This window comes from Channa argus, chromosome 19 (genome assembly GCF_033026475.1).
Source record: "Channa argus isolate prfri chromosome 19, Channa argus male v1.0, whole genome shotgun sequence".
Taxonomy (NCBI): Eukaryota; Metazoa; Chordata; class Actinopteri; order Anabantiformes; family Channidae; genus Channa; species Channa argus.
Genome location: NC_090215.1, coordinates 14,420,555 through 14,433,791, shown reverse-complemented (window position 1 = coordinate 14,433,791; position 13,237 = coordinate 14,420,555). Strand labels below are relative to the sequence as shown.

Sequence of the window (13,237 nt, the reverse complement as noted above, 5' to 3'; positions counted from 1 at the left end):
TCAATTTTTTTCACAACAGAGCAGAAACTGTAGTTCATGTGTCAGTCACTGTTCTAGGAGACTCGACTCAGTAACTCAAACATTACAGCAGCTGAAAAATACTTTTGAATTGTCCAATTTTCTGCTGTATATTTTAGGTTTTGATTGTTTGAAGATGGGGAGCACGGTGGCGGGGCGGTTAGCTACGGTCATGTTAATTGGTGACTCTAAATTGCCTGTAGCTGTTAATGGGAGTGTGAATGGTTATCTGCCTGTGTGTGTCTCTCTGTGTTGGCCCTGATCTAGACTGAGACCTGTCCAGGGTGCACCCCGCCTTTCAATAACAGCTGGGATAGGCTTCAGCCCCCGTCAACCCCACACAGGATACACGATTACAGATAGTGGATGGATGTATGAAGATGGACATTGTTAGGATTTTTCAAAGATAAAATCAACCTTTAAAAGAGTGCATCACACTTTCCTGTCTGTCTTGGATTTGTAGTGCGTGCATGAAAATACATCAGAGTATGTCGTGCTCCCTGCACAGCTTTAACCAGATCCTTATGTTTCTTGAGGTTCAGTCATAGCAGCATATGGAGCTGTTTTGTGTACTTTTGCTGACTGCGTTAACCATTTTCATTCTGCTGCTGCCCATCAGTATCTGAATTAATGTGTTGGTAAAACAAGTTCAATATTTTCACACTGATCACAAAATAAGTGACAATGTAATCCCAGAACTGGTCCAAACTGCAGTATTTTGGTATTTTTGACTTAGCTTAGTGTGAACACACACTCTGTGTTAATGCTAAAACCCACAACTTTCTTTCTGTCTCTGTTCATAATACTGTGGAAAGTTAACTAAGTGTGTGAATATGCATTTTTAAAGGGTTTTACTTCACTGTCTTTGAGCCAACATCTGATGTCTAATAGAAAACTGCATCTTGAGATTGCACATACACTGTGTATGTAGATTTGTTTTTTTTTTAAACATTTGGTCTCTTAAAAACATTGCAAAGTGTATCTCATCAGTTTGGGATGTTATTTGTCTAAATCCATGTTGGCAGTCTTCTCTCCTGCCTTTGCTGGCATGTTACCACCACCTATAAATCACTGCCATTGGCAGGAACATGTATTGCATCACCTGCATGTATGAGAGCAAATAAACCTAAGTTCCACTCATATAAATGTTAGAGCACCGGCAGTGGTGACAACATCTAGGGTCCATTGTTTGTAGAATGAAATTTCTTTACCAGATATATGGTGTACTACTTTTGGGTACTTTTGGACAGTCTATATAAAATTTTGTCCATGCAAACAAGAAAGGGCCGTTTGGTTTATTATTCCAGCTGTTCATCAGGGGGAAAATGTAATATTATTTATTTTATACCTCATTTTCTTAGACCAGCAACATTTACATGCTTATTGTTCTTTGAAGTGCTTAGCAGTGTTCCGTGCCTTTGTAGTTGTCACACATTGTTTAGGAGGAGACAACATCCATCAGATAAGCTACTGGGGACAAGAACTCTAAAGTTCTATATCTTTCCTGGAAGTTTTTAATATTTACAGTGCCAACTAAAGGACTGAGTTAACAGTTTTTCTTGTGTTACATTTACATTTAAAACGGAGCAGGATGCAGATTTAAAAACGTTATTGTCAAACTAACGGTACAGCTGAACAGCAGCTAACTGAGCAAGACCTTCAAGTCTTTCACTGGAAAAAGTGTTTCTTCTGTTTTTCTTGTCCTGCTTTCCTGCATTCTGACTTTGAACACTTTTCTTTTTGCTGATGGTTTTGTATTTCTTTCAAAGTTGAGTGCGGATAGGATATCAAATTCTGGAGGCTTATGTGATGTTCATTAGCCTTTGGGCCACACACACACATACATACACACACACACATAGATGAAAAGAAGCACACTCACTTACTAGAAAGCTGCAAAGTTTGGGGTGCTTAAGCTCCAATGTTTTGCTTTGTAACTAAAACCCAAGTCACTCCATGGGCCTCAAATCCCTGAGCTCAGTAAGACCATTCCCACTCTCCCCTCCATTGTTGATGTAGTTTTCTGGAAAGAAAGTTGTATCTGCAGCTAGTGCTGAGTCTGAGCAAAACCGAGGGAGGGCCTCCGGGTGAGACGAAAGAGGCAGTGGATTCATGCCTGCCTGACTACAGCTCGGCGGAAAACCCTTTGTTATCAGTTATCAGCAAATGTTATCAGTTGGAGAGACATCATTATGGTCAAATAAATAGTGTGTAGTTAGGCCAGCTCTCTGTCTTACCAGAGGTTTTTATGAGCTGAAGGACAGTACATATCACACTCACCCCAGCAAGCTTTTTTATATTTAATTTTTTATTTACTGCTCTTCAAAAAGAAAAGATTTTATAGTTATCTGAGCTCAATATAGCCATTATTTGTTATTATAGCTCCACAGTAAAGCTACATTAATCATTATTCTATTAGGATCAAATGACAAACAATGATTGCTATTCACAGTGAATGAGACCTTCCTTTTTTACCTTTGCAGGAATAGTTAATCATCCGTATTGTATGTCTTAAACAAGCTACCGGGACATAAAAAAACAGAAATGACTTGTTAAAACACATTAACAACTGTCCATTGGGGGCAGAGTGGGGGCAGTGGGGGGGCTAAAGGTTAAAGTTTAGGTTAGAGAAGTGACCTTGTGACCAGAAGGTTGCTACATCAATTCCTGGATGAGCAGGATAAACTTTGGGTGCAACAAGTGAAGAAACGGTGCTGAGAGGTGTGTGAATCCATTATTGCATCCATATAAACATTATTGCAGCTTTAAACATGCTCGTTCTCTAAGCTGTCACTTTATTCGTTTTTGCTCCCTCCCATAATCAATGACTCTCTACATCTTTCAACCTTGTGCATGGTCTTTAAGACAAAATACAACTCTGTTTTAACTAAAACTCAAGTTTTCAACTTTGAATATGCTGTAGCTCCATAAATATGTCAACGGATGAAAGGACAGAGGAATTAGATCTTTACATGGGGGGAAAAAGATTTCCCTTCCTCCCCCACAGTGAGGCGGCAGACGGTTGGAGCCTTGGAGAGATGCGAGATGGTGTAATCATGGTTGCTTCACAGTGTGATAATCCCTTTCACTCAATGTGATACAAAGCCCAGTCAGAGTTGTCCTGTCAGAAATGGCACCACTTCAGCCTTCTATCTCATTTTTAGGTGGATGATCCATCCCATAGAGATCCTCGGTTCTCTGTGGGAAAATGAGGCTTTTAGAATTCATTTATCATTGCTTTCTCTCCACCTTTCCGAAATCTCTGAGCTTCTCCACAATGCAATGAGTTTGTTGAAATTCATCTTTCTCTGACTGAGCATTGGCCTTGTCACTCCTGTCTGCACTTTTCCTTAAGTCACATACTTGTACTCTAACCATGATCATCATCCTGTCTGTCTCATTCTACGGAGGCGTATGGTTTCCATCACATGCAATAAAAGAGATGCAGCCTGAATCAGGCCACACATGGAGTCGGGATGGTGTTGGTTTCCTGCTGGGCCTCAGGAGTTGTCCCGTGAACTCAGAAGCCATTGGCTCTAATTCTGCACTTCCTCTGATTGCATCATTGGCAGGTACAGGCAAGGGAGTGCAGTGGGCATAATACTTTGTCCAAGTTGTTAAACAGGCAGTTATTAAGTGAGGTAACCAAGCTGCCAAGACCTCCTCTGCGAGAAAGTACTGCACATTTGCTGTAGATGGTCCTCAGCAGGAACTGTTTTTGTATGTTCCCTGAGAGGGAAACTCATAACCCGACGGTAGTGTTACACTACTAAAGCTGTTACAAACACGTTACAGGTTTTCTTCTGAGGCTTTCTAGAAAACTTTGCAGAAAGAAATCACCTGCTGAACTAGATCTCACTAAAACTGGTTCCAAAGAAATGGTTTCACTTAGGACGTGAATTAAAACTGACCCTGGACTGTATCTACTAAAAGATTGGTCAAATTTAACATGATGAAAATATCTACAGAAAAAAATCTTTCTTTTCTTTCAAATAAAAGCTGCAGTTAGACATTCCTAAACTCGTGCACACACACTGCTGCAGCAAATGATGCAGTGCAGGCCATCACGCTGTGACACTGAGAATGCAAGGCTGTGCATGAGTCATTCATTGAGCCATCATCTCCCTCCTGACTGTAAAACATCTTGGCCGGGATTACAGTGTTTCAGAGATCTTGTAAAATCCTTGTTTCTGTTGAGTAATGGAGGCCAGATGGCATGATAGATGACTGCCAATTACAAACAAACAACTACAGTTTTGGCATGCATTGAAAAAAATGTATGGTCAGCAGAGATGTTGTCAGTGGGTGTGTTTGAGAGTAGTCTCCTTTGTCTGTAATGTAATGAGAGTCACAGGTGTAATTCGTGTTGTTTTTCACAATTATTTCTGTTCACATAAATGTTTCAAAGCTGGAGCTGACCATGTCCATTTCAGTTTCCTCAAGTACTACTAATTTATATATATATATGGATTGTATTAGCAATGTTATGTATAATGTAAAAGGTGTTGATTAATTCCACTGAGATTTGAGCAAATGTATTTTAACAATAGGTATTTTTGCTTCTCATTGCTGATTCTGCAACATTTTCTGGTTCCCTCTTAGCTCTCTCTTGCTGTAATTTCCAGCAGGTAGCTTATTTTGTCCCTAAAAGCAATTACATGCCCACCGTCATGCAGACCATTGGCTGGTTAACATTGTAGAGCATTTAACAGCCTCAGTCAGGAGTTAGCAAAGTCCACAACAGAGCTGAAAGAGAGGAAATAATGCACTGACATGTATCTGGCTTCAAATAACTACTAATGCTGTGCCACATTTGCTTTATGTGTAACTAGGCAACAGATTTCTAAAATATGATAACATGTTAATGTTGTGCACACAGCTTATTGTGCTGCTCCTAAGCAGCCAAAAATCAACTTTCAATCTTTTCTTTTCCTTAAAACTTTCCTCTATTTGTTATCACCCCCCATCTCCTTATAACATTGTCCCCCCTCCCCAAGGATATCAATACTACTTTTATCTAAGTAAAGTCTTTGAGGACTTTATCCACTGCTGCAATTTGTCCTGAATTGCCAGGTAAAACTCATATATTGTCCTCTTGAAGGATATCTGCACTCTGCTTCCTGTAAAGAGGTTGAGTGTGTGGGTTAAGCAAGGCAGAGATCCAAATAACAGTTTATGTGACCTCAGCTTGGAGCTTTGTGTTTTCATTCGTTACTATAGTGTCCGTTCTGTATTTCCAGTAAATAAACAGCTTCTTTAATGAGCAGGGTCCACGTATTGGCTGTGCTTCCTGTGGTCTCATGGACATTACTTTGGCAGGGGGACATTAATGACCATGTTGATATGAAGATGTGGTTTGGGGATTCCTTTATTATGGTAAATGGGTTTTAAAATGGGTTTAAAATAGAAGTCTTGCAAAAATAATAAGTGATTTTCTCTAAACAAAACACACAGTCCCTCAAGGCTCTATTTGAGGGCCTTTAGTGGTTATTGTGTACATAAATGATATGCTTTTAGCCTGCCCTGAAGTGCACAGGCACAAAAATTGCTGTTCTTTATGTTCACATCCAGGGGAAACAGGAAGTTGCTAAAAAATGAACTGTGGGCTATTTCAGGTATCTCTGAATGGTTTGTTCTCTAAAAATGCTCATTGACCTGATGTAACAGTAAGTAAAGTAAAGAGTAAAACAAAGAATTGTACAAATTGTAAAAGTTTCAGATGAAGGAATATTCTACTAGCCAAATTTGCATTAAATATTATGTTGATGAAAAAATTGTGTTTTTTATATTTCAAAATAAGGGGGTACAAACTTTTGCATCCAACTGTAAATTCATGTAATCATCCTTTTACACTTGCTGCGTGTTACTGTATTACAAGTTATACTCAAACTGCTTTGCATTCAGGCCATAGGTTCAGGTTAAAATACTTCTTAATTCACATTAAAATACTTTCATTTAGAGGTATAACTTTTTGAGACTGAATGTTCCATCTAGATACAGCAAACTTGGATCTGCACAACATACAGCAATTCTAAAAACTAAACTTTAAACATGTTTAAAATCTATTTAGACTTGTTTATGGCTCATTTATGATCGTATGGCTTGTTGAAATTTCAGGATGTAATAATTTGTTTGCAGTCTTTTATGCTTGTTTGAATTAAAATGTTAAATACTTTATTATTAATACTAATTATTTGTCTGGTATAATTTGGCAGCGGGTGTTGGTTTAACCCTGGCACATTAATACAGAAGTAAAAGTGAATTAAAATCATTTAAAAAGGAAACACATTCACATTTACAAAAAAAAAAAATTGGTCTGCTGTCCTTGATTTGGCAGGGATCTGTTCAGGGTATTGCTTTTGCTTTGCTACAAGCAGTGAGAGTGTTGTTGTCAGTCTGTGGTCTGAGCATCCTGGATGTTTTTTTATTTGTGGTTGTGGTCTGTAAGATTAGACTGTTTCTAACAGTGAAGGCAAAAGGGGAAAAATGACAAATCGGTGTCCAATTTAATGATGGTCAGCCAAAGGAAACTGAGCCTTTAAAGTTAAACTGTGAACAAGAATTGCATTGTTCACAAATGTTTTTCCACAGTCTGCGTCATGGTCTCATCTTTCTGATTTTAATATTTATTGAGAAATGTGTTCCTTTTTTAAATGTTATCAACTGGCCTGAAGTTGTAACACATAATTCCTCCTGCGGAGAGACTTCATGTGCTACAAACCTCAAGATATTTTATTCAAGTGAATGATGATTGTCCTGATTCTCATGTATCCATCTGGCCATTCTTCATGCAAACAGCCATTTGGAGAATATGGGGCTTTGTCATACGCAAAGTGTTGTTTTGATTGTATTTCTATTGTATTTAATTTCAATTTAATTCTAAACCTATTAGATACTAGTTTATACTAGTTGAAAATTCTTTTTTCTTTCTTTCTTGTTGTTGTTTATGTTGGTGTTCATCAGGTTAAAGACATAAATAGTGTCAAATCTAGTTCCAAATAACATCTTCAGATCATAAAGAGCAAGCAAGGAGAATTAAATGTCCCAATATTTTAGACACATCATAGTATAATATGGAGGTTAAAAGCACTGAAGCATCTACATTAAAACAGAACTAAACTGAGTTAAAAAGTGAGCCTCACATATAATTTCAATGTCTTATATGCCCCCTGTAGTATGTGAGACAGTTTTTGATACTGGCCAAAATATCTCCAAAACATTTAAGTACAGAAAAGATTTATTTTATTCATTTTTTTATTTAATCTGTACTAAAATTCTGGTTAAAGAGCTAATGTGCAAAGTATGTCATTCATTAAGCTCACAAAAAATTGTTGGTTACACCATTATCTAATGACCTCAATTCAAAAAAGCTTAGGACGATGTGTAAAATGTGAATAAAAACAGAATCCAATGAGTTGCAAATCAACCCATATTTTATTCACAATAGAACATAAACAACATACCAGATGTTGAAACTCAGACATTTTATAATTTAATGGAAAAATATTTTTCATTTAGAATTCTATGATCTCAAAAAAATTGGAACAGGGTGATGTTTGCCATTGCGCCAACAGCTTTTTGAGGGGAACAAAACAAGCCCTGATTTCTTCACTTACGCTGACGATGCATGTGTATACATAGGCATCACTAAGACCAATGTAGACAGGAAACACATAATTGGCATAAAAATAAAAAGCAATCATAATGCTAAGGCTTCAGCTGACAGCTAAATTTAGCATGTGTCTCTTTTCATTATTTGTCTGGCTCATCCAGCAAGTGACCCACAAACAGAAAGCATGCTGTCACCAATGATTGCGCCTTAGAGAGCTCACTAGTGCAATGACACTCTGGCGTTGAAAAGACCGCAGCTGCTCCATCTGATGCCTATTCCCTCTGAGGAGCTGAAGGAGCCGTGAATCACTGATCTCTTTTTTTGTTATTGTGGTTGGCCATGTGTTTTGTGTAATGCCAGGTGTCCTCCACCTTGACAGAAAACCAAAATTCTCCACTTGTTCACGAGCATCTGAAGATCATAAGTCATGAGCGCAATGAAATGGAAAAGCCTTTTGCATGTGTAATAGTTTTTACCCTTTCAAAGTGTTTTGGTATCATTTCAGCGCAGCAGATTTGTAAACACTGTCAGCATGTTTGGATTGGAACAGCAAATTTGGCCAACAAGCGCTTTGATTACTGTGAACTGATGAACTGATATCCGTGCTTTATTGTGGAAGCATGCATGAGCTGACACTTGTCAGCAGTTATGGATGGTTCAGAAATGCAATAATTTATTATGGCAGTATTCCCAGAGTGCACTTCCTTGCTCACTGTTAAACCAGTGGTGAGGGAAGACTTTGGTCACGTCTCAAACACAGCTGTGGTGACCACTTTGTGTTTAGTAACTCACTCCACACCCAGAGCTAGAGCCAAGCTTTTGTCTTTCAGGCTTGAAAACGTATAAATATACTTTATGTTTGGGGGCTATGTTTGGAGCTCTAACGGCTGGGGTCACTCTCAGGTGTATCAAACGTAGGCAAAAAACATAGCTTTTCACTTTAAATCTAAAATTTCCTCCTCTCAGATTTTAAACCTGTTTGCCCCAAACGACCCTCATAACGACTCTGCTTGATGAGTTCTGCATTGTCATTTTTTGAAATATATGTTTGTGTTTCGTTTTGTGCTGATAGGCAGTTTATCTGACAAGCTTTATTAAAGCACTTTGTGGTTGTGTTAAGGCAGCTACAGCAGCTGGTCAGGGTAAGAGGATAACCAATTGTTGGTTGAATAAAGGAAAATGAAACTGTCACCTCACACGCAATGAGTTGTACTGTTTTTAAACACCTCTACGATCTTTCTCTAACCCTAAGTGGTTTTCTCCCCTGATCCTAACCAGGACTCTGGATCTGATCTTGGGTCTGTGGCTTGACAGTTCTTTACTTTACACCCGCCACCCACACTAACCACTGCTTTGTAACTCCCTTTCCCCTAATTGTAGCATGTCTGCATTCAAATGCATGTTTCACAGGAACATAATTAATCAACTAATTTAATCAGATTTGCAGTTTAGTTGTATAGGAACAGAATTTTTTGGAGAGAGGGTTGCATAGCGACAGGTTTTTCCCTTAGGAGCTGGTGAAGGCCTAAAAAAAAGGCTAAAAGGTTAATAAAGACCACATGTACATTTGTTAGATCACCTGATGATAAATTTATGCTGATGTTGCTCCACATCAGCAGGATGTTTTGCTATTTGCTAACTAAACTTTAAAAGGGAAAAATTCTCTTGGTCCTGTATCTATGGCGTGCTTTGGTGCTCCAAAGTGCACAAAAATTTCATCAACGTTCAAAGACGTAACGATATTGGCACAAAAATTGACCAAGTAGGTTTTGTTTTATGATGTCATAAAGGGCTTTGTGTAGGAGGAAGTGGTGTCATTGGGCACTTAAAACCATTTTTATTTGCCGAACTTGCTCATGGTCCTTACGGTAAATGTCATGACATGTCAGGTTGGCCCAGGGTGGAGGAGACCTCACTTCCAGCTGGAGTCCAGCGCTGAGCGATCATTAAAAATCCCTTCACACCCTTAAGAACAACCCTAGTTGTTAACTTTGGCAGATAAAGTCCTGAGGAGATCCTAAAGAGCCAATCAGCACTGTGTTTTTAATTTAAAGTTCACTTGAACTAGATGTGCGGTGAAATCTCTAACACTAAGCAATTCGTGCACTTTCGCGGTTGATGAATGACGGTAGCTGACAGCTTTTTCAGTTGCCATCCTATTAACCTAGATGTATGAAAACTGTTTGTAGTAGTGTTGCACCTTTCATCATGTCGTGTTGAATGAGAGCTGGACCCTTAATTTGTGGCATGTGAAGTCAGTTTCATTGCAGGTAAACGCACACACATACACACACACACACACACACACACACACACACACACACACACACACACACACACTCACACACACACACAGATACACACTCATACACTGCAAACCCAACCTTTCCACACACACAGACACACAGTTCCTGTATTGGAAATGAAATGCAGCTGTGTTCCCGTCAGCACTGTGGACCTCGCCACTCTCCTGTCATGAAATATATCTTTAGAAATAAATATTCCACAAGTGTCCCCACTCACTGAGGCCTTTCCCTTGGACTCCACAATCCAAACACTGCAAAACAAAAGCTTAAAGGTGCAATTTTTAACAAGATGGGGCCTTGCACAAATGTACATTATACATGATTTCATTTCAGTTATCGTTCTCACTGGGAAGTGATCCATGTGCATGTGAGAGAGGCATCGGCTGGAAAGAGGCAGTTTGTCGAGTGAAGAGTTCAGGAAAATAAGCATAGAGCTAAATATAAACAAGTCAGCGGGGGGGGGGGGTTGTTTTTGTGTCCCCTGCCCCTTCACCACCCGGCCCCTGAGGGATCTGCTGGACTCTTTAATGTAGACTCCAGGGCTGTTTGTCCAGATGTGGGACATGGAGAGTACTTAGCCAACACCAAATTCTACACATATGTCTTTTTGAATCCCTTTCTGCTTCAGAAATATGCAGTAAAATGCTTTAAATCATGTTGTATACTTTATTGTTTTACACAGGGATCCAGGAGGGCACCCAGTGCACCAAGTGTAAGAATGAATGGGCTCTGAAGACCTCCATAGCTCTGCTATATGTGCTGTGTACTCTCCTCACCATTGCTGTCGCTGTACTTGGATATAAAGGTAGGATGACGTTATTCTCCTTTGTGGTCTCCCACTAAACTCCACTCTTCTCTACTTTTTCTGTGACCCGATGGGTACAGTTAGAGACATTTCTTAACATCAATACGATGAGGCAGGTTTTTTTTTTTACTTTTGAAATGATTCAGTTACAGTGTGTTGACGAAGTCGAAGTCCAAACATATAATTTGGTTTCTCTTGATACTGCCAAGGAATAAGAGCATTGCTGTTTATGAGTACACTGAGACCTCCTGTGTTTGTGTGAGAGAAACAGCTCTATATCCCTCTGAGTGCCCAAGTGTGACATGAATGTTCTTTGGCAATGTTTCCTTTGTTGTTATTAATGGACAAAAGTTGAGTCATGGAAAACAAGAGGAGAGAACTACCACACCTGCAAGAAAAATCATTGCAATGCACGTAAAGCAACAGTTGATCTCAAAAAGCAAATGTTCTTACTAAGAAATAATTTTATATATTGGGAAATAGGTTTACTAAATGCCTTCCTAGATGTAACTTAGAGCAGCAGAACCTCAGTTGGTCCCTGATAGTCAGCTTCAGTAGGTAAATGGAGCCCCAACAATGGTCACCCGTTTCCTCATCGGGCTGCATGTTTGTGTAGAACCTGGGCATGAAACACTTGCAGAGGATCTGATTCTGTATTGGGGTTGCATACATTACAGGGCAGCTTCCTCGCTGAGATGTACTGAATCCAGCATTTCTGAAGCTCACTTTCTGATCATCATATTATGTAAGCCATGCTCACTGTTTGGCCTTTTTTCCACTCTTTACCGTAAGCTATGCTACTTAGCTGCCAGCTTACCTTCTTTTTAACCATATAAAAAAAAACCTCCACTGTTTTGGGGCAGAGGTAGAAATGTCATAATCTAACATATAATCACCAGAGGTAAGTAAGAAAATGTGTTTCTTTGTAATTTGGATAAACGGAGCATTAGGTTTCAGCATCATCTATCCACCTGTCCCTTCTCTGTCTGTGCTTAGCCCCCTCTGGCTCCAACCCACAACCTAGTCTCCATTTATTTTACCATCACCCCGAAAAGCTCACACCCCTGTGGAAGGTCTTCAGGTCCTGTGGAGCTACATGTCCTGGTTGACTTTTCCACATTCTTTCAGGTCGGGAAACGAACCCGCCGTCTTTCAGAGAGTTGAACTCTAAATGTTCCTGCCATAATTGTGCTAAACATTCCCATATGTGACTGCTCTGTGTCCCCTCAATTTGTGATAATGGCATGAAGTTAACATGTTCAGGGGTTATCTGTGTGTCTTGAGTACATTAACAACAATGTCCCTTCACTCTCTGGGCTCAGTCAGTCCTACTTGTTCCATACTGCATGTTTTCATGCAGGCCTAATTGATCCCAGATGAGCAGTGAGTGAACTCCGTGCAACTCCAGCAGAACCCACTGAAATTGGGTTTTTACTGGCACTGAAGCGCTGCTCTGTCAAGGGAACCACAGCTCAGTTTAAACACACTCCCAGCTCCAGATGGTTATGTAGTGAGGCCCAGAGTGCTCTATGCACTTAACATGTGTGTTTCTCTCTGTCCTCCATCACTGACCCGTAGAAATGTCCTCTGTGTGGCTCTTTTGCTTTGATGCAGTTTAACCTGAGAGGTTTGGCAGGGATTCAGTGGCCTCTGTCTTCTCCCTACAGGCTGTTGTCATGATTGACACAACCAAAGGCAACATGAGGTGATTTTTCTGGTTTCTTGAGGATTTCCATTTCATTCATTTTCCTCAGGACCACAAGAAAAGTGACTGGGAAAGGACATGTTCTGTACATGTAGGGTAGCAAGCAGTGCAACATAACTTGAAAGTAAACGACCCCGTCAGAGACTTTGTGGTCACAGCTTTAACATATCACAGATTAAATCTGTCACAGGGTTTTTTTTTAGCGCAAAATTAAAACAAGGCGTATACACCTCTTCACTCAAAGAGACAAACTGTTGGATTCTGCTTGTTGTCATATTATGCTGACACTCTATCAGATCATATGACTTAAACTAATTGCTACCATTGTCTTGTCAAACTTTTGTGAGCAAAGTTAATAACTTGACACCGTTTTGCATTTGCTTTCACATTTGTGAAATACCCTAAAACACTGAGTATGCAGATGCTTTCTAGTCGTGTAGACCACAATAAAAGCTGCAGGTTCAACCCTGCAATGTGATTGATGGGGGTTGATTGCACTGTCCTCGCCCTTTCTCCAGATTGTATTATTGCAATAGTAGATTGTTTTAACAAACGTTATTTCCGCTTTGAGAGGTCTGTCCTGCCCATTTCCTCTCTCAGACTGGCTCTACATTTGATTCCCAGTTTCAGTCTTTTGAACATGAGGCCAATGAGAAATTTTGCAGAATGCTGGAATCTGATTTTACTGATAAACAAATGTTAAGGCCACTAGTACTAGAAATGATACAATAGTCAATGTATAGAGTTTACATTTCACTCACGTCATACCTTTTTATCACTATTTATTGTTA

At 39.5% G+C, this 13,237-nt stretch overlaps 1 protein-coding gene across 1 annotated transcript in view; it reads left to right on the top strand.

The window, feature by feature from the left end:
* LOC137104758 (collectin-12-like) overlaps positions 1-13,237 on the top strand; it is a 32,149-nt gene that overhangs the window by 13,068 nt on the left and 5,844 nt on the right. The window contains exon 3 of the mRNA XM_067486415.1: positions 10,619-10,741. Coding sequence (XP_067342516.1) covers positions 10,619-10,741 — 123 coding nt within the window. The remainder of the gene's footprint in view (positions 1-10,618; positions 10,742-13,237) is intronic.